The following is a 26531-nucleotide window of genomic DNA, read 5'->3' on the forward strand; positions in this document are numbered from 1 at the left end:
GGAGAAATCGATTATCCCCAGCTGTGATCACCCGGAGATGGTCCTGAGTGAGAGGAAGGGGTGGAAGAAAACAAGTTTCTTTCGTTGCCGTGCCGGTCACGTAGTCCTTTCAACAGGCAATGCCCATTTCATGTCCGATAGAATACAGGATTATTCTACTCGCTAGAAAAGTGGCAGGGAATCTTAAACACCTGAAACCACGATGGAAGTACATTTTCCTCTGTCAACACGTTGTTGCAATTTCGATGGACAACTGGGAAACTTCCTCGTTGGCCGTCTTTCTTGTCATCTGCACTATTTTATTATTGGGAGTAGCAAAATGCTTTGTATCATAGTATCATGTTTCATAGTGTCAGGTTTCATAGTGTCAGGTTTCATGTACCATAGTATCATGTTTCATAGTGTCAGGTTTCATTGTGTCATGTATCATAGTGTCAAGTTTCATGTATCATAGTATCATGTTTCATTGTGTCATGTATCATAGTGTCAGGTTTCATGTACCATAGCATCATGTTTCATTGTGTCATGTATCATAGTGTCATGTTTCATGGTATCATGTTTCATAGTATCATAGTATCATGTATCACAGTATCATGTATCATAGTATCATGTAACACAGTATCATGTAACACAGTATCATGTAACACAGTATCATGTAACACAGTATCATGTATGCCAGTATCAAGTATCACAGTATCATGTATCACACTATCATGTTTCATAGTACCATGCATCATAATATCATAGTATCATAGTACCATGCAATGTATCATATTACCAACGCATTCAGTAATTTTGCACAACCCAAGACTATACATGACCATATATGACATGTCAAAAGTGAAATTTTCGTATGTGATCATACATAATATAGTACCACAAGTACACCGAATATTTTATTATCGATTGTTCTTTTTCCTAAACATAATCATGGATGCAATCGTATTAATCGTTTCCCGCGAAATTGCGGAAGTTTCGAAAACGAAGTTCCGCGTCCACAGAACTGGTGTCCAGAGGAACTTCCGCCATTTTCACCTGTCTGCTCCCATTTTCTTCGTCGGTAATGACCGCGACCGATAACGAGAACATTCAGACGTAAAGGACTTGCAAACGCTTCCTGTCCAATCAACCGCATTGTTGCTGTCACCGAAAACCTCCATCTTCCCTCGTATCTGAATAATTCGCAATCAAGTTTCTACCTATACATCTTCCTATATTACATACAGTTCACCATGTCTCGACAAAGTTCCACTTAGTTAATACAGCCTCACTTATTTAGCTTCACATATTATTTTTCTCATATTTTATAGCGTTAGAGTAGACTCTCGTTTTATCGCCACCTTCACATCGATTCTGTAAAGTCACTTCCCCATACAGAAACAGCGACTGCTAACGAACAGAAGCTTCCAGCGCTAGACTGCAATAAAAAGAGGGTATTCAAGAAAATATTCAACAATTGTTTCGACGAAGGAATTTCTAGAAAATTGTTGCGGAAGATGAGAAGCAATTCCGCTGCGATGTCCCCAGCAACAGGTAGCGGATAAACATTGAAGATACGACTTCATCCGTTGCAAAACTAGAATTGCACTCAAAGAAGGGCATGTTGTGCATGCGGTGAGATAGCGAAAGGATCTTTTATCCGGAGGCTCCATTCAACGAATCAAACCACCACGGTAAATCCTTATTCGAGCTAACTGGACTGCTTAAGCCCTGCTTTCAAAATTAAACGCTCATGTCTGCGGAACAATAGGCGCCTTTCGGTGTCAAAATGGTAAATGCCACGAATGTGGCTTTATAATGAAGGGAACAAATGTAGACTGCATGGAATTCTATATTCTTGTGTGGCGATTGATTTAGGGTTGTGTGGGGTGGAGTTGTGGTTGGAGGTTGGGGAGATTGGGACTTGGAGGTTTTGGGACTTAGGGTGCTTGGAAGTTTGGGACTTTGGAATTTTGAGAGAGTGGGACTTGGAGGTTTTGGGACTTAGGGTGCTTGGAACTTTGGGACTTAGGAATTTTGAGAGAGTGGGGGTTGGAGGTTTTGGGACTTAGGGTGCTTGGAAGTTTGGGACTTTGGAGCTTTAAGAGAGTGGGGGTTGGAGATTTTGGGACTTAGGATGCTTGGAACTTTGGGACTTAGGAATTTTGAGAGAGTGGAGCTTGGAGGTTTTGGGACTAAGGGTGCTTGGAAATTTGGGACTTTGGAATTTTGTGAGAGTGGAGCTTGGAGGTTTTGGGACTTAGGGTGCTTGGAACTTTGGGACTTTGGAATTTTGAAAGAGTGGGACTTGGAGATTTTGGGACTCAGGGTGTTTGAAACTTTGGGACTTTGAAACTTTGAGAGATTAGAACTTGGAAATTTTGGGACTTAGGGCGCTTGGAACTTTGGGACTTTGGAATTTTGAAAAAGTAGGGCTTGGAAGTTTTGGGACCTAGGGTGCTTGAAACTTTGGGACTTTGGAATTTTTAGAAAGTAGGACTTGGAAGTTTTGGGACCTAGGGTGCTTGAAACTTTGGGACTTAGGAATTTTGAGAGATTGAAACTTGGAAGTTTTGGGACCTAGAAATTTATCAAAGTTCAGATTTAAGAATTTTAGGACTTAGCAATTTTACAAGTTTGGGACCTCAGAATTTTGGGACCTATAAATTTGTCAACCTAGGGACTTACAAAAATTTGTTACATAATCCATTAAGAAAATCTCAATCACTAACAAGTATATAATTCCCAAAACTGACTGCCTTAAAAAACAATTTTTGGGCCCACAAAAAAATTTCCCTAGATGTCCCCAACATCCCTCAAGAACTCTTCATATTTGAGTTAAACATAATCGTCACTTTATTACATATATTATACACATAAATGTTAAATACATTAAAATACGCTAAAAATCTCGAACGCTAGTAATCTACTTTCTGACGTATCAAATAGAAAAATATCAATTCTATTTCACTAACTCTATTAATCGAACAAAGCAAAACAGTGAATCCTCGCTTAACTTGTACATCGTAGTCGATTAAAATATCGTACATATTTGGTTGATATAAAACACACTTAAATATACAACACAAGTCAATGTTTGACGTTAACACGTTGTTAACTGGTCATCGAAGCTTTTTATTAATCTGAAATTAAATTCATTAAGCATTCGTTTAATGTTTCATGAACTGTAACTCTTCATTTATCTGTTCAATCGATAATTCATTAAATTCCATTGGGAGTATCATAAAATTAACAATTTCGAGAATACCACAAAATTACATTATTATAAATTATTTTTATTTACCGTTTTAATCAAGTGATGATATTAATTTATTATAAAAAAGTGAATGAAAAGTCTCGTGACTCAGTCAACAATATGTTATATACAACGTGTTTCGTTATCATCTATGTATCACATGTGAGGAAGCTGCAGAAGTATACAGGGTGTCAATAATCATTTTTAGTAACATTCACTGTTTAAACAAATTCTTTTATCCTCGTAAGTATTGTACTTTTAATGATATTGTCACTTCAAGAAATAATTCATGCAAGCCACACTTGTACAAAGTCCTAACAAATTTTCTTTCATTTATCGATGATGTCATAAGTGCAAACATTTTTACAAAGTCTCAGTCCTTAGAGGTTATAGTTCGTCATTATTTTGGTACATAATAATTTCGTCAAATAACTTAACAATGTATTTGTTTGAAGTCAATCTGAACGTTCAGGTCCAGTCGCCGCCATTAAACCACAAAATAAAAATGTCTCCCCAAAATATCAATCATTAGAGGTTATAGTACGTCATTATTTTAGTACACAATAATTTCGTCAAATAATTTAAGAATGAATTTTTTTTAAGTCAATCTGAATGTTCAGATCCAGTCGCCGCCATTAAACCACAAAATAAAAATGTCTCCCCAAAATATCAATCATTAGAGGTTATAGTACGTCATTATTTTAGTACACAATAATTTCGTCAGATAATTTAACAATGTATTTATTTGAAGTCAATCTGAACGTTCAGATCCAGTCGTCGCCATTAAACCATAAAATAAAATAATTTTAATTACAGATTACAGTACGTCATTATTTACATAACAATTTCGTCCGATAATTTAACAATCTATTTTTTGAGACACAATTTAGTTCGACTCGACGCCCTTTAACCTCAAAATAAAAAAGTAACCCCAAAATATGAATCATCAGAGGTTAAAGAAAAACGAAAGTTATAAAAGATGATCATGAACAGCCTGTACACTCGTTCGACGACTACGTGCAAAGAGGAAAAAGGTTTCACAGTTAATAATTCTACGTTCGTTACACGCGAAGCAAGCACGCTTAATTGCACGTGCGTCTGCGATGCGAACAGATGCCGCCATTTCCTCTCTCTTACTTTCGCGCACACTCTTTCGCTCGTTTCCTCTCATTCGCTCTTTACAGCTATATTTTTACATACTAACTGACTCGCCACTGGCGACCAGCCAATATTAAACGATCGCTTACTCTCTGTTGAATATTGGCTTCCCCTTCGGAATTGTATCAGCCTCGTAAAGCGTAACGATTCCTGCTTCGATTCGTCCTACCAGGATTTAACCGCCATTTTCTACACGGTATTAAGCAGGAAACGTTGTTAAGCTTTCACGAGGGCTCACCGGTGTTCTGCATAAATACTGTATGTTAATCTTACTGGAAACTGTTATATGTTAGAGAATTTGTGTGTCTTCTTCCGCCATTTTGTTTGAAGGGAAATATGGTGGATGTCTTTTGGCGGGAAACTTTGGGGAATTTTAAGGAGGTAAATGGAGAATTTGGGGTGTGAGAAGTTGGGGATTTGAGAGTTTGGGGATTTGAGAGTTTGGGAATTTGAGAATTTGGGAATTTGAGAGTTTGGGAATTTGAGAGTTTGGGAATTTGAGAATTTGGGAATTTGGGAGTTTGGGAATTTGAGAGTTTGGGAATTTGAGAGTTTGGAAATTTGAGAGTTTGGGAATTTGAGAGTTTGGGAATTTGAGAGTTTGGAAATTTGAGAGTTTGGGAATTTGAGAATTTGGAAATTTGAGAGTTTGGGAATTTGAGAGTTTGGGAATTTGAGAATTTGGGAATTTGAGAGTTTGGGAATTTGAGAGTTTGGGAATTTGAGAGTTTGGGAAATTGAGAATTTGGAAATTTGAGAGTTTGGGAATTTGAGAATTTTGGAATTTGAGAATTTGGGAATTTGAGAGTTTGGGAATTTGAGAATTTGGGAATTTGAGAGTTTGGAAATTTGAGAATTTGGGAATTTGGGAGTTTGGGAATTTGAGAGTTTGGGAATTTGAGAATTTGGAAATTTGAGAGTTTGGGAATTTGAGAGTTTGGAAATTTGAGAGTTTGGAAACTTGAGAGTTTGGAAATTTGAGAGTTTGGAAATTTGAGAATTTGGGGAATTTGAGAATTTGGAAATTTGAGAATTTGGGAATTTGAGAATTTGGAAATTTGAGAGTTTGGAAATTTGAGAGTTTGGAAATTTGAGAGTTTGGAAATTTGAGAGTTTGGAAATTTGGGAGTTTGGAAATTTGAGAGTTTGGAAATTTGAGAATATCAAAACTTACTAGATTGAGGCTCAAGAATTTCAAATCTTGTAAATTTCAAAATTTCAAAATTTGCAATTCTAAAACCCCAAAAATCCATAAATCTGCACATCTAAAAATTTCAAACCCTCCCCCTAGCAAACATAAAAATGAGCAAAGGTGTTAAACTACCACCTCTCGTTATATTGCCAAAAAAGACTCGTTCGAATGCGCTGAATTTAAACCCGTTTTTTTATGGTCAGTTTGCGAAGAAGAACACAACGCACAATTTCGGAACAGCTAGCGAACGACCCGCTACGTTAAATTTAAAAGGCTGTCATGCAACGCTACCTCTAAAACGACAAATAAAAAAATAGTAGCAGATCTATAAAGTAAACTGTCTGTTTCGCGTTCGAAGTGTAGGAGAACACGAATGACATTTTCTTTGTGCTATGTTTCCGAGATATTGATGAAACAGACAGAGAAGATTAAAGGTTAAAATTTGAATCGCGATATATTGCATTATTTTATTTCTTCTTCGACAAGGTTTCTTTTGTGTTTGATTAAATTTTTACCTATGGCTAAGAAATTAGTGTCGAATATAAAAAATTCCTGCTTTAAAGATAATTTTTAGTTTCTATACAGGATGTTTCATAACTGGTGGCACGATTGAAAAGGCAGTGATTTTTCTCTAAATTTGTATAAATTTCTCTTGCACTTATTCATACTGAACTAACAATTTGATAACAATTAAAAAATTCATAACTATACCTAACCTCAAACTTGAACTCGTAATTCATAAAACTGGGTCTATGAGACCCCACTAATTTCTCCAACAATAAAACTACTAATTTTTCAATAAAGTATAACCAACAATTTCACTTATACAAATCTTTTAATACATATTCTACAGGTTATACCACAATTTGTGTACACAACAAAATGGCCACAACGATTCAAAATATCAAGTTTAAATCACTACCTCAAATTCCTGCCTTTCTACACATTACAAAATATCCAGTATAACCTGCAAATGGTCAAATAAATAATTCCATTAAAAACCCTCTAATCAGAATCATTAACAAATCAAGTTATCGCTAAAAGAAAATGGCGTCCTTTCAAATGCGCGCGAAATTCAAACTCGCTATCAAGTTATACCTTCTATAAATTCAGAGTCGAGTTATTGAGTTAGGTTCGGTAGCTTCGAAACATTGTAGACTTTGATTAGAGGCTAAGTTCGGCAAGCTATTAGAGCCGTTGGTGCACCACCGCTCAGTTGTTCCCTTCGGACTCTTCGTAGAACTTCATGATTTCTTGTTTGGCAGCGTTGATAATGGAAATCCGACATGGATTAACGTCCCAGTTAACACCTGGACAGCCCATCGCTTCGAAACACCAAACCATGCGCTTGCTATTGCTTTGACAACATTGGACGACTGCCGAAGCACAAATCGGGGGACGCCGAGTCGGTGCTGGGGCACTTGGCACCGGTATTCCGGGGCTGTCGGGACTCAACAGTCTCTGTCTCTGTTGAAAAAATATTAATCCATTAGGGGACATTTCATTTGCAAATTCAAGGATCCTTGACAGATTACCTAATTCGGCTGCTTCCAAATTGTCGGACGACCTATATTACCCGACTGCCATCTTTTCAGCCGTAACGTACGAATGTTAATCTGTCTCCGAAGAGATCAGGTAACACTCGGACGAACAAAATGGCAGCAGCCCACAGTATTCGCGACAGGGATTCGTGCAAGCAGTTTGAATAGACAAGTGCTCACCAGATCAGGGAAAGATATTCCCGAGCCGATTCTAGATGTCAGGTTAGTTCTCGGGTAAGTTCCGACTGCCGGTTGAATTATTATTTTCGCGCTGACGGGAAGTGCGTTCAGTCTGGCCTCTTCCTGTCGCCTCCATTGCTCTTTCATGGCCCTGGCACGCTCCTCGCGTTCCCTCGCCTCCTTCGCTCTGCCAACAACACCGTTACGTTATATCACGCCGATCCGAAAGAGGAAGCTCATTGTGCGCCGCCTGGCTGTTTGTTTTATTAACACCGCTTCGCGACGAGGCGCTAACTCGCGGCCTAGCTGTTAACGACGCTAAATTGTGACCCGGCACATTTATCCTTCCACCTGAGACGCGTCATGGATCTTCAGCGTCATAATAACGACCAGACTACCTCTTACGAGCTGTTGAGTTGCCAAGAACCGCGACGCGGTTCGAAACTGCTCGCGGCTTTAATACCACGATCTAGGCTTCATTTGAACACGCGGAACTTCTGCTACTTTTCGAATTTTCAAATTTGCTCTCGAAGTTTTCAAAACCACTCAGACTGAGTCAGAATAGGTCACTCAAGCGAGCATGCAAGTCGCCTTAACGTTTAAGAAATTAATTGAGAGAGTCGGTTTAGTCATAATTCAATATTAAATTCTATCTGATTACCTGGAGTCCTCCTGCCTCCTCCTCTCCGCCTCGAGCCTCCATCTTTCCTGCTGCTGTCTCTGCAGCTCCTGTCGCTGTCGCTCCATCTCCATGGCTCTCCTGGACTGGTTCAGTACCAAATTGGCTGGAATAAGACTCGTGTCCTGTCTGCCTCTGTGCTCCTCGAAATGTATGCGATCGTCGTAGGTCGGTCTATTCTCCTGCCTTCCAGCTTGACTTCTTCTGGCGTGCTCCTCTATCAGGGGCTGCCTTCTCCTGTCCGCTTCCCTGCGTTCCGCCTCGAGCCTCTTTCGTTGTTCCTCGTACCGCCTCGACTGCAACCTTCTCGCCTCTTCTTCGCGTCTCAGTGCTTCTTTCCTCAGCTGCTCTCGCTGCCTCTCCTCCTCCATCCTCCTGGCGTCCGCCCTATATCTCTCGTCCACGTAGCTGCGGGGATCGATATTCGTCGGGGCCGACGGGCCGTGATTTCTTCTTCCGGTATCTGGCCCTGGGTACCTGGACCAATTATACGGCCCTGTCATTCGGTTCCTGGGGTCCCTGCTCTCGTCCACGGACACCGGCTGATTTCGACGGATATAATCCTGCAGCTTACGCTCCTCCTCCATTCTTCTGCGTTCCTCTTCCTGCCGCCTAAGCTCTGCCTCCCGATCCGCGGGGTTGATCGGTCGATTGCGTTGCATGTACTCCCTCAACTTCTGCTCGTGTCCCGAGTGCTCCCTGGATCTTCCCTCGGGGTAGTACGGCCGGGACTCGTTCGGAGTTGCCCGCATGGGATGCAATAAATTAGAGGGCTCGTTTCTGGACTGCTGCCTCCTCCTCTCCTCTTCCGCCTGTCTCATCTTCTGCATCCACTCCCTCCTTCTCTGCTCCAGGTTCCGCCTGTCCTGTTCTTCCCGTTGCCTCCTGGCTTCCTCTTGTCTCCTCACGGCTTCCTCGTGCCGTCTTCTCTCCTCTTCGTACGAAGGAGGCTCGTACCTTCGGGAATCGGCCAATTCTTGCGGACGTCTTCGCGACTCTTGCCGAAGTCGCCGCTGTCTTTCTTCCTCCTGCCTCGCTCTTTCCTCGAGAGCTCTCTCGTACTCCTGCCTGATCCTTTCCACCTCGGAATTAGTTCGGTTCTCGGTGTGGTCTCGTCTCTGCGCCTCTTCCAGCCGCCTCCTCTCCTCTTCCTTCCTCCTCCATTCGTAGTTCTGTCTTCGTCGCTGGTTCTCCGTTTGCAATTCGTCGCTCGACACTACGCCCTCGTCCTCCCCGAAGCCCCAGATCGCGCGCTTCGGGCGTCCTCCGTTCCGAACTTGCTCATCAGAGCTCGACTCGTCGAACCAGAGTATCCTGCGACGTTGATGAGCCGTTACCAAACTGTCGGCAGACTTCTCGGCCTCTCGTTTGGGTTTATCGGAGTCCGAGGCCGTCTTCTGATCACCGGTCGAATTCGCGTTCGACTTGCCCAAGTCGCCGCGGACAGGTAATTTCTCGGGGAGCCTTTTGTCGTCGAAGTCCGAGTAACGAGTCGCCTCCATGTCCCCGCGGTTGGGTTTGATCCCTTTCGTGGTGGTCTCCAGCTTCTTCAGCCTCAGCAGTTCGTCCATCTCCTCCTCCTCGATGGAGGAGAAGTCGTAGTCCAGATCCAGGGATATGGGCGTCACTCCGGCCATCGCGTCCATCACTTCTCTGGGACTCGTGTTCCTCTGCCGGTACTCTATAGACCTCTTCATCTTGTGGTCCGACGCCTCCAACCCTTCGCAGCCCACCTGCAACTCGGGCACTCCGCCTATGCTGAAGGGGTCACTGTTCGGGGGCACCTCGGTGCTCAGATCGTCGAACGAGTTAGACTGCTTGTGGAACATCTTCGGACTGGTGGACTTGAAGTCCGTCTTAGTCTTCCACGCGACGTTCGTTTTTTTGGGTGCCTTACCTTTGCCCTTCAGCAGGTACCGCGTCAGAGGCGTGGAGCTTAACAGGGACTTCTCCCTAAGCAGGTCCAATTTGTATATCTCCATGGAGCCTGGTCCTTGATCTTGGAACGTGTCGTCGGCTACAAAAGGATCCTCCAATTCGGACAGCGCTCCGGCTGGCTGATCTGGATCCTTTGTGCCATCGATTTTCCGCTCCGTGAACTCTTTACGATGTCGCTTGTCTTCGACTAAAGGTGAAAAATCGTCGGCGGCGCTGTTACCCCTGGTCCTCGCCAGAAACGGATCCTTGTCGAGGTACTTGCTCTCAAAGGACTGCCACGGGGATGCTGCAAAGTTCATACGTGAGTGAACCGAGGTGATTGTGAATCTCAGTTGCTATGATTCTGGTTTGTGATACGTGACCCAATCTTCGGGCTTATACGCTCTCTGCTGGAAAAATGGGAGGACTTCTCTACCAGGAATCTGATTCCGGTTGTTCTGCGTTTTATTAAAATACGAACTGTTGGGAAAGCGATAATGGAAGGATCAGAATGGTTTTCCTATCAGTCTGATAACGATGGATGCATGTGTTAGGCGAACTCCCGTTACATTGCCGTTCATGAAACGAAGGTACGAAGTGCTATGGAGTACTTATACAGGGTACATATTTCGTGAGGGTATTAGGTTTTATTTGACAGCGTTTATGGTGATCCTGGGGGAATTTGGAATTAAATGGCAAACATACCGGAGCTCGACCTTCGCGGGTCGATCGGAAGGTCGAACGGCTGATTCCCGACAGGACTCTGATCCTTCCAGTCCAGTTGGCCCCCAACCCGTTGGTAAAGCTCATGGTGCGGGGCTAAAGGGGAGTATTGATCGAGGGAAAAGCGAGAGGAGTTGAGGCTGGCTGTCCCCACCACGTTCGCGTAGAGCCAGACCGTGGCCAGAACCACTGTCACCCCTGGCTGCATTCTCCTGCAATCAAACGGATGCTTGTTACTTCTTTTCCCTTCTCTCATAGCGCTTTCTTATTAAGATAGCTCCAGGGAGATCGATGCAATTTCAAATTACAAAATACTGTAGCCTTTCATGAAACTTCCCTGGATACCTGGGGCATCGATATAATCCTACGTGCTTTACCCCAGCATTTTTCAGGAATGGTTGAAACAATTTGCATGAAGGGAACTGATATAAGGGAAAGGTCCCCCAAATCTTGCCTCTTGCATTCACAAAATTTTATGAAAGATACAGTTTATGGAAATATTTGAGTTATTACACCCGACATCTTGATGGGTGTCAAACTAAGTTAGCCATGTTGATGCTTAAACAGGTGCTTTTAGTTATCACAACTGTTTTGATTAAATTTCTCTGATGAAACTCACTGAATTAATAGTTTGAATTTAAACTGAAGACTCTGAACCTAGACTCATCAGACTTCTTTAGATCTCATTTTAATCTGCAAGGAATTTTCTTAAATGACGGAAATTAAGGTTGCTTTCTAACTTTCTAGCTGGTGACTACATGATGGTGTCCTATAAGTTTCACTAACTAGGTATTCAATCGAAATTCTATAAAAAGGTGTCCACAAACACTTGTCCACAAATAGTAAAAAGTAGAGTAAGCGTGTGATCCCTTTGCAAAACGACGAAGTGTTCGTCCCTGCCGAAAACGCAAGGGCTGTCCAGGCACCATGACCTTCCACTCGGGGTCCACATACCAGGTAACGAGATCACATCCGTCGCCACGCTCTAAAGCTGCCCTATCGATTTCGCGACACTCGATTGCCTCCAAGAACCTCTCGAAACGTCCTCGAGGCCTCTGAAATTTCCCGTCGCTTTGTGCCTGCGAGCCTCCCGTGGAAAGAGAAGCAACAATCGGCCCTCCACGCGAAAGTGCACGCCGCGATCAAGAGTGATCTTGACACACTGTCGTTGCCAGGTCGACGTCTAAAGTTAACTCTGGCGATCGTAAATGATCGGACCAGCTCGTGTTGCGAATGTCGACTTCCGGCAACTGACGTCCCCAGATTCCTTGTCACCCGACGTCACGCATATCAATTGACCTGCTCCAATCGGAGCCATCTTGATAACTCGATCAAATGCGAAGGAGAGATTGTTTAGTGACTTCAGGCTGCTATTGCGCACTGACGTCTGGGAAATCCTTAGTTCACTGGAATGCTCAACCATTTTGAAACTCACTGAATCTCGTTCGGAGTTTATGACTCAATCAAGGTGCATTCTGGGTGAAACCCTTTCTGCAGCCAAATTCGGCACCTTATTCTACCTAGGACGTAACTTATGGACTTTTCCTAGCTAAGGTATTACAGAAGTCTGATCTTCTGTTCATTCTACCAACTTGAAGAGAGACTCTGAAGACAGCAGTTACTTTGTTACTCTCTTGTGCTACATGTCAACGAAGAGACATCTTGAATGAGTCTCCAGGTATCACATTTCCATCTCCACCTCATTGTCTCTCTTTCCACAAGTCCCATAACAGAGCAACACTACATCCTGATGGTCTCATGACTTCATGAAGTCCATTTAAAGACCTGATTCATCATTTAAAGAGTTAGGTCAGTCATTCTATACTTGGTCCATCAGTGAACTAAGCTTGACAACACGTACTTAACAACGCATACAACTTCATAACGTCACATGTTCATTCAAGCTCTGTATACATCAAATGACTCTTTCCTTAAAATTCAGCTCTGTTCTACATTCTATAAGTCATAGTCTAGCAGTTTTATAACTCGAAGGTGCAAATCCTCTTGAAGATTAACTGTCATCCATCCTTGAATCAGTAAAGTATTCTAGCAACATATTAAATCTACAGCTGTCCAGAGTTTGCCGGAGTTTATCGCTCATGGTGAAAATATTGAAAGGGAAAATGGGTCTGTGTGTTCAACGTGACAAATCGTGGCACCTGATACCGGAGCATCACGTGGACATTCTTATTCCAGTGTCTTATCTTATCAGCCCCAGTTTAAGAACCCAAATAGCCTCTTCGGTTACGGGTCTGCTTAACAGACACTCGTTTCGACTTGCATATCAAATTTTATTAGTGCAGGTGCTTAAATGCAGAGCTGATCATGGAGACAGGTTTAAACAATTTTATTTATGTAGGATACATTTTTATTTAGAGATAATCTATAGAAATACGGTACTCAGAAAAGATGTTCAAGTAGTGATTAAGCGATGCGAAGGCTTGTTTACTGTGTTCTTTATTCTGATCTTTTTTAGCTATTATTAGTTTACGTTGGACGTCTCGATGACATAATCTCATTCTGAGGAGCAACCAGCACAGGGATTACGTTGTCGAAACTTTCTTTCGGGGACAAAAATTCTGGCGACAGTGATTAATCGCGATCGAACGGGCTCGAGGAGTGTCTCTAATAAAGATGGACTTTCATGAAACTTTCGAGGTTCAAGATATTCATCACGCTTCTGTGTTTCTTTTGTCTTTCTGCTCGAATTATGCTACGTTAATGAAGGGCCTGGTAAACATGTCTGTTGCGGATTGAAACAGGTATCATTTATTATATTATTATTGTAGTATATGTTATAGGATGGCGGGATTTGGGAATTTAGGGGTTGGGGATTTAGAGAGAGAGGATTTAGGGAGAAGGGAAACTAGGGAGTTGGGAATTTAGAGAGATGGGAATTTAGGGAGATGGGAATTTAGGGAGATGGGAATTTCGGGAGTTGGGAATTTAGAGAGATGGGAATTTAGAGAGATGGGAATTTAGGGAGTTGGGAATTTAGGGAGTCGGGAATTTAAGGAGATGGGAATTTAGAGAGATGGGAATTTAGAGAGATGGGAATTTAAGGAGATGGGAATTTAGAGAGATGGGAACTTAGGGAGATGGGAATTTAGAGAGATGGGAATTTAGAGAGATGGGAATTTGGAGAGATGGAAATTTAGGGAGTCGGGAATTTAAGGAGATGGGAATTTAGAGAGATGGGAATTTGGAAAGATGGGAATTTGGAGAGATGGGAATTTAGAGAGATGGAAATTTGGAGAGATGGGAATTTGGAGAGATGGGAATTTAGAGAGATGGGAATTTAGAGAGATGGGAACTTAGGGAGATGGGAATTTAGAGAGATGGGAATTTAGAGTGATGGGAATTTAGAGAGATGGGAACTCAGAGAGATGGGAATTTGGAGAGATGGGAACTCAGAGAGATGGGAATTTAAATAGATGGAAATTTAGAGAGATGGGAATTTAGAGAGATGGGAATTTAGAGTGATGGGAATTTAGAGAGATGGGAACTCAGAGAGATGGGAATTTGGAGAGATGGGAACTCAGAGAGATGGGAATTTGGAGAGATGGGAATTTGGAGAGATGGGAATTTGGAGAGATGGGAATTTAGAGAGATGGGAATTTAGCGAGATGGGAATTTAGAGAGATGGGAATTTAGAGAGATGGGAACTCAGAGAGATGGGAATTTAGAGAGATGGAAATGTAGAGAGATGGAAATTTAGAGAGATGGGAACTCAGAGAAATGGGAATTTAGAGAGATGGGAATTTAGCGAGATGGGAATTTAGGGAGTATGGAATTGAAGGATACGGAAATTTAGGGAATCGGGAAATTAGCGAGTCGGGAAATTAGAGAGTCGGGAATTTCGAAAGTGAGAGTTTGTAAATTTTGAAAACTTGTAATCTCAAAAATTTGAAAATTGAAAACCTTGAAAATACCAAAATTATTTAGTACCGAAATATCACCAGTTTTTTAATAGCTCACCAAGGAGATATGAAGGTGATCTATTTTTCGTAATAAAATGATGGCCGTTTTTAAGCGCCCCCAGCTGTATACGAACACTATGTTGCAATTTATGATCCAGTGGAAATTGGGGAACTTTCCCTCACCGCATATTGGCGTGCAAAAGTTTCGACTCGTTTTATTTTCTGACGATAAATTAACGGTGAACCACTGCTCGAAAGTGCATTAACGTTTTGCTAAAAGTAGATGAAATAGTTGGCGTATCTCGGATTACCGGTTCGCGAACTTCTGCTACATCTCGGTTTCCTTTTCCTTCTGCTATTCCGTTCGCAATTATCTGACACCTTAACGGTACAGCAGCTAAGAGGCTTTAAATTTTGCTACGAGAAATAGAACCGCGATTCGAAACACCGCCGCTGATACACTGCTAGATAAATACCCTCTGATATATGGCATGATATATAATTACCCATATGCGGCAAATATATTTAACCGTAATGAGATTTTCGAATGGATACAGCGTTTCGAGTGCATGGCTCGATTATGGAGATTGATTTTGTACAAGGACTATAAAATTTATCGGCATTTTGTGGGGCTCTCGTGAGTGAAGTTTGATGTTTGACATTTGTATTCTTTTCTATACTTTTATTTTATTAGCAATGTTTCGTATTTTATATTTTATTTAGTGGCACGTAAAATAAATACTGAATTTCCGCAGATTAGCTTCGTAAATTGAACTTCAAAATCGGTATTCGATCGAAGCTAACAAGGAAAAAAGAAGAAGAATGAGTGACAGCCACTTTCACGGCGAAGCTAATTAAGAAAGTGGTCACCGTGAAGTTCCAAACGCCAGGAAATCTTTGTCGAGTTAATTAGTTTTTTCTGCCAGCGTGGAGCCATGATCGAAAAATCCCACAGGTCTTATAGCTACGAAAAACAAACTAGATTTTAGGACTTCCGAAGTTTCCAATTTAAAAAACTTCATAATTTTGGGTTAATTAATAAAGAAGACACGCGTATTTTTACGACTCACAATAGTGTACCTAGGAAATCTGTTTCCAGTGACAACAAGAGTGAGGCGCCAAGAGGTCCCCGGAGTGTGCCACAGAATGCAGACTTATTTCCACATTACGCACTCCGGGGGGTCGTACACGTTTAAAGTTCGGAGCTCATAAAATCCACGGTAGTACATCTACAGTCAGCTCAGTATACATTGAACTTTTCTAACAGTCATAAAGTTAGCGCAAAAATACTATGCAGTTTCACTAGCGAGCAAATTTAATCTTCATTAATTAACTTCCTCGTGTAGATTACACCGCTCTGAGTGTTTGGTTATCTGTTGTTTCGGGTGTAAGTGCAAAGCCCTGGGGAAACTGTGTTAAAAACGTAATTGTTTGGATTGTTTCTTTGGGGGAATATTTTATGGAAAAGGGAAATTTTGGTGGGGGGAAATAGGGAGATTTAGTGGAAATGTAGGGGGTGGGGATTTAGGGAGGCGGGAATTTAGGGAGTCGGGAATTTAGGGAGATGGGAATTTAGGGAGATGGGAATTTAGAGAGATGGGAATTTAGGGAGATGGGAATTTAGAGAGATGGGAATTTAGGGAGATGGGAATTTAGGGAGTCGGGAATTTAAGGAGATGGGAATTTAGGGAGTCGGGAATTTAGAGAGATGGGAATTTAGGGAGTCGGGGATTTAAGGAGATGGGAACTTAGAGAGATGGGAACTCAGAGAGATGGGAATTTAGAGAGATGGGAACTCAGAGAGATGGGAATTTAGAGAGATGGGAATTTAGAGAGATGGGAATTTAGAGAGATGGGAATTTAGAGAGATGGGAATTTAGAGAGATGGGAACTTAGAGAGATGGGAACTCAGAGAGATGGGAATTTAGAGAGATGGGAATTTAGAGAGTTGGGAACTCAGAGAGATGGGAATTTAGAGAGATGGGAATTTAGAGAGATGGGAATTTAGAGAGATGGGAATTTAGAGAGATGGGAATTTAGAGAGATGGGAATTTAGAGAGATGGGAATTTAGAGAGATGGGAATTTAGAGAGTCGAGAATTTAGGGAAGCCGGGAATTTAGCTAGTCGGGAATTTCGGAACTCGGGAATTTAAGGAGTTGGAAATTTGAAAACTTGGAAACTCGAAACCTTGAAAATTAAAAAATTCAACAATCTCAAAATTGAAAATTTCAAAATGAAATAATTTAATAATTAAAAATATTAGTTTCCAAATATCCTGTGACATACAGCCATTAATGTAAAATTCCTCTAAAAAAAAATTGAGAGGTCGCCCAGTCGGCAATATAACAGGAACCCACTGTATTCGACGTAATCAGTGCCTGGATAACCAATGTTCCTCTATAATTATCGCGTTAATGGAACGAACGGATATCGTGGTGTCACGTCATCAAACGTAATGACATTAATTGCCTCACGCTGTCTCGTAATAATAGTATGTTGCTTGTACGCAACATTGATACAACTGATTCGGTCTAGAGGCAGGTGTTCGTTCCATGAAATTTCTCTCTTTTTATGTCAGGTTACAAAGTGCACGTTGCTTGATAGTCACTAGATTAATTATTCATGTTTTTTGATCGACGGTTTCTTGTACAAGATATTTTCTGTAATTATAGGTTTTTTCATTTGTTACACTTTTTCATTGTACATATATTACTGAGAGAAGTTGAATATTTTTATAAAAATTAGCAAAATTATTTTGAGGTTAGGTTTGGAGGTTATATTTACAGGTTAGATTGAACATACAGTTTGAATAAGTTAGAATTATTATCTGAAATTTTGCTGAGAGCCCAATTTGTGTATATTTAGTAGGATAAGTTCTATACACGTATTATACAAGCATATGTTATTAATATTTGCATCAGAAACGTATTTGCAGGAATATTACACAGAATTGTTTACACAAATAATATACTCCATTTCTATACACATTGTCCATACGCATATTTCATACACGATGCATTCACTGAAATTAAATACACAGGTTGTTCAACGAACCAATGAAATTCTCCACTTGCAAAGTTACACAGAAAAATATTTGTACCAAACGTGTGGTATTATGGAGTTTCTCGCAAAGTTATTAAGAAGCGAAATGGCTGCGCCGAAAATACAAGAGAAGTTAATATTCACGAAGGGACGTTGTTTAAACTAGCACGGCAGCTAGGCAGGATGTACTTGCCAGCGAAACGATTAGCGTCGAAATTAATTGAAGGCTGACGACGGTCGGGGCGAGGAAAAAGTGTCACCTAATTAACGAGGGCGGCCGTATCGTCGCTAATCGACAGGCCGGTTCGCGCCTGAACTGCTAAATGAGATTACTTATTAATGGCGAACGATTTGCACTGGCTGCCAACCAACACCGACGAAAGTAACGATCTTGTTCATTTGATAACGTAATTGTCGTTGTCCGTTGCACTTGGCAAATAAAGGATCGCCTTTATGACGTCCCCCTGGAACTTCGTTCGTTGGAACTACGTTATTTTGAACGGAAAGAAACAGCGGATTTAATTTTAGTAGATGGAAAATGAAATTTAAGAGAAAGTAGTGAGAGATTGGAACGAGAATCGAACACGAACAAATGCAGCGTGGGAGCAAAGTTCGAACGAATTTAATTGTGAAGAAACGAGGTGTTGGAACTAAGGAAATATTGCAGCAGATGATCTTCGAACAAGTTAAATTTGAACAAATATTGTTTCAGCTAGTAAAAGGTATAAGCAAATGACTTTGAACAAATGAAGTATAGGTGTAATTTAATTTTGAACAAATATTGTTTGAGCTAGTGAAAGGTATAAGCAAATGAATTTTGAACAAATGAAGTATAGGAATAATTAAAATTTGAACAAGTATTGTTTGAGCTAGTGAAAGGTATAAGCAAATGAATTTTGAACAAATGAAGTATAGGTGCAATTAAATTCTGAACAAATATTGTTTGAGCTAGTGAAAGGTATAAGCAAATGAATTTTGAACAAATCAAGTATAGGTGTAATTAAAATTTGAACAGATATTGTTTGAGCTAGTGAAAGGTATAAGCAAATGAATTTTGAACAAATCAAGTATAGGTGTAATTAAATTTTGAACAAATATTGTTTGAGCTAGTGAAAGGTATAAACAAATGAATTTTGAACAAATCAGATATAGATGTTTGAGCAAATAATATTAACCTAAATGTAACTCGAACAAATTAAATTTGAGCGACTGCAGCGTCGAAGAAAATAAAATTTAAGTAAACTACCCTCCAAACAAAATGCAACCAAATTAAATATGAATAATTTTTCTTAAGTCCACAAAAACAAATCTACCTTAGAGCATCTAAAAATCTAGAGACATTAAGATATAATAATCCACCCTTTGCAAGAATCTCCCCCTTAAACCAACACCACTGTCAGTAAAACAAGTGGAACCGTCAGAAAGTTGATCCCAGCAGCAAACGGCGCAATAGAGTGTACACAGAAATTGTACGTTGATTTTGGAATGTTCAAGTGGTTTCAGGGTCGCTTTCACGAGAAAGTCGCAAAAAGGAAAAGGAGAGGAAAGCGGTGGAAAAACCTCGTTATATAGCTGAGCGTGTTTTACGACTCGACGAAGTCGAACAGCTCCCCCGAGTTTCGAGGCAGTAACGGGCAAAGGCGTTTTATCGCCCCCGACATAATTTCTCGTGGTATTCGCGGGAACGGAAAGCTTCGGGTTCGCTTACGGAGCTGTATGAGCCGCGTTTAACAACCAAACAATCGTCGCCGAGTAGTGTTCGCTTTTCTTTTATTTTTCCGTGCCGGCACAAAAGAGCGACGGGTGTTTGGTGACCGATTTTCCACACTTTTCTTCTCTGCGATACACGTATAGTCACAATTATTTGTTGGGCAAAGTTCAATGCTGTCAAAGGAGCTTATTGATCTGCTCGTTTTGTATATTTTGGAACGGAATTTTCCGATTTGTGGATTGGGGAATTTATTGGGTGGAAATTTAGGAATTTGTGAGGGTGGGAATTTGGGGATTTGAGGGGTTTGGGAAATTAAGGGAAATTGAGGGATGTCGAAATCTAGGGAATTTGGGGAATTGAGAATTTGGAGATTTAGGGAATTTGGGGAATTGTGAATTTGGAAATTTAGGGAATTTGGGAAACGGAGAATTTGGAAGTCTAGGGAATTTGGAAACTGAGAATTTGGAACTCTAGGGAATTTGGGAAATTGAGAGCTTGGAAATCTAGAGAATTTGGGAATTGAGAGCTTGGAAATCTAGGGAATTGGGGAATTGAGAGCTTGGAAATCTAGAGAATTTTGGAATTGGAAGCTTGGAAATCTAGGGAATTGGGGAATTGAGAGCTTGGAAATCTAGGGAATTGGGGAATTGAGAGCTTGGAAATTTAGAGAATTTGGGAATTGGGAGCTTGGAAATTTAGGGAATTGGGGAATTGAGAACTTGGAAATCTAGGGAATTTGGGAATTGGGAGCTTGGAAATCTAGGGAATTTAGGAAATTGAGAATTTGGAAGTCTAGCGAATTTGGGAAATAGAGAATTTGGAAATCTAGAGATTTTGGAAAATTGAAAGTTTGGATATCTAGAGAATTTGGAGGATAAAGAGGTTGGAAATCTAAAGAATTCGGAAATTTGAAAATACAGGTAAATTGAGCGAGAGATAATTTCTAAAAACATTTATCATAATATTCTGTCAAATATAATTCAAATTTATCAGAGGCTCCTGACTATACATTTTCTACAACCCCATTCGTCTTTCAAGTTTCTTTCTCTTTGACAGCAAATCCCACTGGTTTCTTTCTTTCACCTCGACGTGAGCATTAATATTTATGAGCGTCTCTAGGGCAGTATATAATATGGTCACGAATTTAATTTCTGTCAGGGAAGCAGAAATATTCGCAGAATTATATGACATCATTCTCAACAAGTATCTTAAATAGCAGAAAAAGTCCGATATTATACGTCTACCATTTTAAAATTCACCATATAACAAAATAAGTACATTTCTTAACATTTTAAATATGTAATCCGTCATTTTTCGTGTATCATTTATTATTTACACGTTTATTTGTATTACAATACTTTTATTCGAATAACAGAGTCATCGTACGTCCGACAAGTTGGCAGCTGAGTGCAATACGCTCCGCATTGGCAGCTGAGTGCATACGCTTCCCAATTTAAGCTTGTCAACCGATAAAAGTTAGCACAGAATTAATAAAAAACCTGGCAAAGACTTTCGCAAAGGAATTTTATCAATATCGAGTAGACTAGAAACGCGAAAAGATGGAACTAGGCATTCCTGATAGGAATAGGTAGCTGAGCTAGATTCAACAGGTATTTCTCAGATAATGGTACATAAGAGGACCGACTTGAGCGACGCTCCTTCTAATGGGAATTCCAAGAACTTTCTACAGGAATTTGTAAATCGAACTTCCTGTTTCAAACTACACTATTAAATTGGAGCACATAAATTGTCGGATTTCGAAACATCGGCCCTTCGTAACCGAATAAAATTCGTAGACAACGTAAACTACATATGAACTTCATACTTCAAATCGATGCAAAGAATTATTTCATATTACTTTCGTCAGACTTTGTTCCTTAAAGTAGACCACTGATGTGGGGACCTAGGACATAAGGATATAGGACATGTGGGACTAGGATGTGGAGGACTAGGATGTGGAGGACTAGAATATGGGAGACTAGGATATGTGGGACTAGGATATGTGGGACTAGGATATGTGGGACTAGGATATGTGGGACTAGGATATGTGGGACTAGGATATGTGGGACTAGGATGTAAAGGACTAGTACATAGGGGTGTAGGACATGTGGGACTAGGATGTGGAGGACTAGGACATGTGGGACTAGGATGTAAAGGACTAGGACATAGGGGTATAGGACATGTGGGACTAGGATGTGGAGGACTAGGACATGTGGGACTAGGGTGTGGAGGACTAGGACATGTGGGACTAGGATGTGGAGGACTAGGACATGGAGGACTAGAATATGGGAGACTAGGATATGTGGGACTAGGATATGTGGGACTAGGATGTAAAGGACTAGTACATAGGGGTGTAGGACATGTGGGACTAGGATGTGGAGGACTAGGACATGTGGGACTAGGATGTAAAGGACTAGGACATAGGGGTATAGGACATGTGGGACTAGGATGTGGAGGACTAGGACATGTGGGACTAGGGTGTGGAGGACTAGGACATGTGGGACTAGGATGTGGAGGACTAGGACATGGAGGACTAGAATATGGGAGACTAGGACGTGGTAGTAAAATTTTTCCAATAGTCCAGCTGAAAGCAAAGTACACTGCACCAACTGCGCATAGTTACAACCCAAAATTACCAACTGCGCATCAAGACCATTTCCCTAAACTAGGTAGAATGGTAGCAAAGATGGTACCATAATAGTTTTATTGACCGCCTCACCGAATCACAGAACGATTCGGGTGAATCTAATTAACGGCAAATGCGACGGATTAAGGTCGATCCGAAAGAAAAATGGCGGAATTTCATGGAATCGACAGGCAGAGAGCAGTGGCCCGTCACCTTAAGCAACGTCTACGACGTCGATTAATATCCAAGGGTTATCCGTTTAGTCGGAAATAGGTTTTCCACCGTCTGCTTATATACACGCGGGCTCGTTCTAATTATTTTGCTCGCTCGCTCGCGACTAACGCGATAACGCTGCTCAACACTCGGGCCCAACGCCTGCTGCGTCCTGATACTAATGCCTTAATTTATAATCACTCTATAATTTGCGGCTGCACCCTTCTAGCCACGCGTGACCTCCATTCTAAGCGTCGCGCCGATCCCTGCATTTCAATTTCCACCTTGGATCGTGCTATCCCTAGTCTGCTGTTCGGAGATACAACCGCAATTGTAACTAGGATAAATATTCACTTCTGTATTGTATTTTATGTATCTTGTACTTTCGGGACTTCATAGCTAGCAACAAAATTTTAGGTTAGGTGTGTAGCGCTGTATCCTTGGATTTCTGGTACTATGCTTTTTTGAAATTCTAGGTAATACTGGATATGTGGAGTGGACCTAAGTTTTGGCGAGTGTACATATTAATGGAGGTTTACTTGCCTAGGAGGACTCTACACTTCTAGATATCCGTGTCATAGATTCTTATATTATTGATCCTCATATCATAGATCCCTACAGCTTAGATTACTATATCCGAGATATCTTATATCCTAGTCCTCCATATCCTAGTCCCACATGTCCTACACCCGTATGTCCTAGATCCTCACATCCTAGTTTCCCATATCCTAGTCCCACATGTCCTAGTCTTCCATATCCTAATCCCACATATCCTAGTCCCACATATCCTAGTCCCACATGTCCTACACCCCTATGTCCTAGTCCTTTACATCCTAGTCCCACATATCCTAGTCCCACATATCCTAGTCCCACATGTCCTACACCCCTATGTCCTAGTCCTTTACATCCTAGTCCCACATATCCTAGTCCCACATGTCCTAGTCCCACATATCCTAGTCCCACATATCCTAGTCCCACATGTCCTAGTCCTCCACATCCTAGTCCCACATATCCTAGTCCCACATATCCTAGTCCCACATATCCTAGTCCCACATATCCTAGTCCCACATATCCTAGTCCCACATATCCTAGTCCCACATATCCTAGTCCCACATATCCTAGTCCCACATATCCTAGTCCCACATATCCTAGTCCCACATGTCCTAGTCCTCCACATCCTAGTCCCACATGTCCTACACCCTTATGTTCTAGCTCCCCACATCCTAGTCACCCATATCCTAGTCCTCCATGTCCTAGACCCCCATACCCTTGTCCTCCACATCCTAGTCCTCCACATCCTAGTCTCCCACATCCTAGTCCTCCACATCCTACAGCCCTATACCCCAAACCTCCACATCCTAGTCCTCCACATCCTACAGCCCTATACTCCAAACCTCCACATCCTAAGTCCCTCCACCCTAAGTCCCCACATCCCACATCCAAATATCTCCATGCTCCCTCACTATATCCTCAAATTCCAACGTAACAACATCTCCCTATCCCCACATCCCTATCACCCCAGCCAAACTAAAAATTCCTCAATTTATTTCCACACTACCCACCAAAGTTTGCCCTCCCAGTCTCCGGTTTAAATATAACCAACAATCTAGAAGTTTCGATCATCACGTGACACAATGGCAGGTTCATTTACACAGAATGTCAGCACGCTAATGCGCGACATGGAATCATCACAAATCATAATAAACAGCGCTCACGCGAATTGACCGTGAACTTCTCGGAGACAAGATCAGCCCGTTTAATTCCCTCTAATTGCCAAGGCTCGTTTACGAACAGGTTAAATATAAATCTGACTCCACGGCGAATCAAGAGCACGTTTCTAACGTTCGATTCCTCCAATCAGAGTGTCTACACAAGGCTATGTCAATAACGTCGTTCTTCAATGAAACGTGGATTCCTAACGAATGGTATTAGTTGCATAAGTTTCCTTTATTCATACAATTATTTCTCCGTTATTTTCGAGAGTTGCGTGCTACAAGTTTGCAGAGTTGTCAGCTTTAGGGTCTTTTATAAACTCGCGAAGTTTGGACGAAATGTGGCCAATGACAACGATGGAAATCGGAAGCTCTGATTAGAGAGTCTCGGTCCCGGATCTCCAAGGCGATTTAGCGATTTAATGAAATCACCGTGACATTCTATTCCCGAGAAGTTGCCGTGCGAAACAAAGGGGAGGATCCCGTGGAGAATCCCGAGTCCCCCGTTGACGTCATCGGTAACAAACAATTAATTGCTCGCGGTAACATTTAGCCGCGGCGAACGAAATAAAATTTGCGGCCAACTGCTAGCTGCCGGTTTTAATTAAAACCTTTTCCCCTTTGTTCTTGCTATATTTGCGCGTGTACACGTCGCAGTCAAACAATCAGTTCTGTCAACTCGCGTATTTGCGCAACAGCTCGATACCCATATCATTGCCGGCCATCCGGATTTCGACCGGGGGTTCAAACAAATTTTTTCCCAAAACTCGCGCATCGATTAATTCAATTCCGGGATAAATACATGGGGACGTAGTGCGCGTAATTTTGTATAATCTGCATGGATTTCGCTTACGGCGGATTCCTGCCCGTTGTGATTTCGCTCAAAATGGCGGACGATCGAGTTGAAATTAGTTTGACGAGAAATGAGATTCTGGGAAAATTTCAGGGGTATTATATATACACTTGTGCTTTTGTTTTTGTTTATTGCTGTAGGGTGGACAATGATTGAACAATTGAATTATTGAATTATGTTGGGATTGAGTGATTAAACAGTGACATGATCGGACAATGGAATAGTTGGATGATTGAAGAAGGGGTCAATCAAACTATTCGACAATTGAACAGTCGAAAAATCGATCTATCAATCAATCGATCGAACACTATAACAGTAGAAAAATCGATCAATAAATCAATTGATGGAACAGTACAATCATTGATGAATAGATCAGTCGAACAATTGATCAGAAAATCAGTCAATCAGTCGATCAATCAATCAATCAATCAGTCGAACAATTGATCAGTCAATCAGTCGATCAATCAATCAATCAATCAGTCGAACAATTGATCAGTCAATCAGTCAATCAGTCGATCAATCAATCGATTGATCAGTCGATCAATCGATCAGTCGAACAGTCGGTCAGTCAATCAGTCAATCAATCGATCAGTCTATCAGTCGATCAGTCAGTCAGTCAATCAGTCAATCAGTCAATCAGTCAATCAGTCAATCAATCAATCAGTCATTCAGTCAATCAATCGATCAGTCGATCAATCCACCAATCCACCAATCCATCCATCTTTCAATACACCAAATCACCAATCCACCCATTTACCAATCCACCCATTTACCAATCCACCTATCTACCAATCCACCAATCCACCAATCCATCTCTCTACCAATCCACCAATCCACCAATCCACCCATCTACCAATCCACCAATCCACCAATCCACCTATCTACCAATCCACCAATCCACTAATCCATCAATCCACCAATCCACCCATCTACCAATCCACCAATCCACCAATCCACCCATCTACCAATCCACCAATCCATCTCTCTGCCAATCCACCAATCCACTAATCCACCAATCCACCAATCCACCAATCCACCAATCCACCCATCTACCAATCCACCAATCCACCAATCCACCTATCTACTAATCCACCAATCCATTAATCCACCAATCCACCAATCCACCCATCTACCAATCCACCAATCCACCAATTCACCAATCCACCAATCCACCAATCCACCCATCCACCAATCCACCTATCTACCAATCCACCAATCCACTAATCCACCAATCCACCAATCCACCAATCCACCAATCCACCCATCCACCAATCTACCAATCCATCAATTCACCAATCCACCAATCCATCAATTCACCAATCTACCAATCCACCAATCAAAAAATATAAAAAATTTTAAAGTAAAAGAATATAGATTGCAATATTTACACGCAGTAAGAAATTGTGGCATTAAGATAAAAATGAGCGCTAATAAATTCCCAGAACAAAAAACCCGATGTCCTATAAACCGAAGTAAGAAAATGAATGAAAGAAGTCTGGTACGTGAGAATAAAGAATAAAAAAGCTAGCAACGGGCATACGAGTGTTAAATATGTATATAATATGGCTAACGAGCCAATTAACCGCGTTCTAATTCAATGCATCGAGTTACGAAGCGTAAGGCATCGGCCTTATCGTGCATTAAAGTAATTAGCGATTAAAGTAATTAGCCGGTAATAGTGGATGGAACAAGGTGCACTTCTACGATAAGGGTTGAAAGAATTTCGCTCGCTTTACTTGGAAAGAATTGAACCGCTGTTGGCACAATCGTTGCATAAAATCTAGAAATTTATCAGAAATCTTTTGTCCCTTTAAAACACGTATATTTA

The 26531-nt window shown here is 41.3% G+C and overlaps 2 protein-coding genes across 5 annotated transcripts in view; one reads left to right on the forward strand and one right to left on the reverse strand.

Annotated features, from left to right (window-relative positions):
- LOC100882742 (uncharacterized) overlaps positions 1 to 26531 on the forward strand; it is a 101761-nt gene that overhangs the window by 21367 nt on the left and 53863 nt on the right. The window lies entirely within an intron of this gene.
- The window catches only part of LOC143266094 (uncharacterized), a 47733-nt gene continuing 24013 nt past the window's right edge, over positions 2812 to 26531 (reverse strand). For 2 of the 3 annotated variants that reach the window (XM_076541716.1, XM_076541715.1), the window contains exons 2-5: positions 10608 to 10837; positions 7968 to 10209; positions 7307 to 7493; positions 2812 to 7052 (exon numbers count right to left, since the gene is read on the reverse strand). In XM_076541716.1, coding sequence (XP_076397831.1) covers positions 6798 to 7052; positions 7307 to 7493; positions 7968 to 10209; positions 10608 to 10837 — 2914 coding nt within the window. In that variant the 3' untranslated portion in view covers positions 2812 to 6797. Of the gene's footprint in view, positions 7053 to 7306; positions 7494 to 7967; positions 10210 to 10607; positions 10838 to 11579; positions 11789 to 26531 lie in introns of those variants that run through there. The other variant, XM_076541717.1, reaches the window with a different exon arrangement.

The sequence above is a fragment of the Megachile rotundata genome, chromosome 16 (assembly GCF_050947335.1).
Source record: "Megachile rotundata isolate GNS110a chromosome 16, iyMegRotu1, whole genome shotgun sequence".
In the NCBI taxonomy this organism is placed as follows: domain Eukaryota; kingdom Metazoa; phylum Arthropoda; class Insecta; order Hymenoptera; family Megachilidae; genus Megachile; species Megachile rotundata.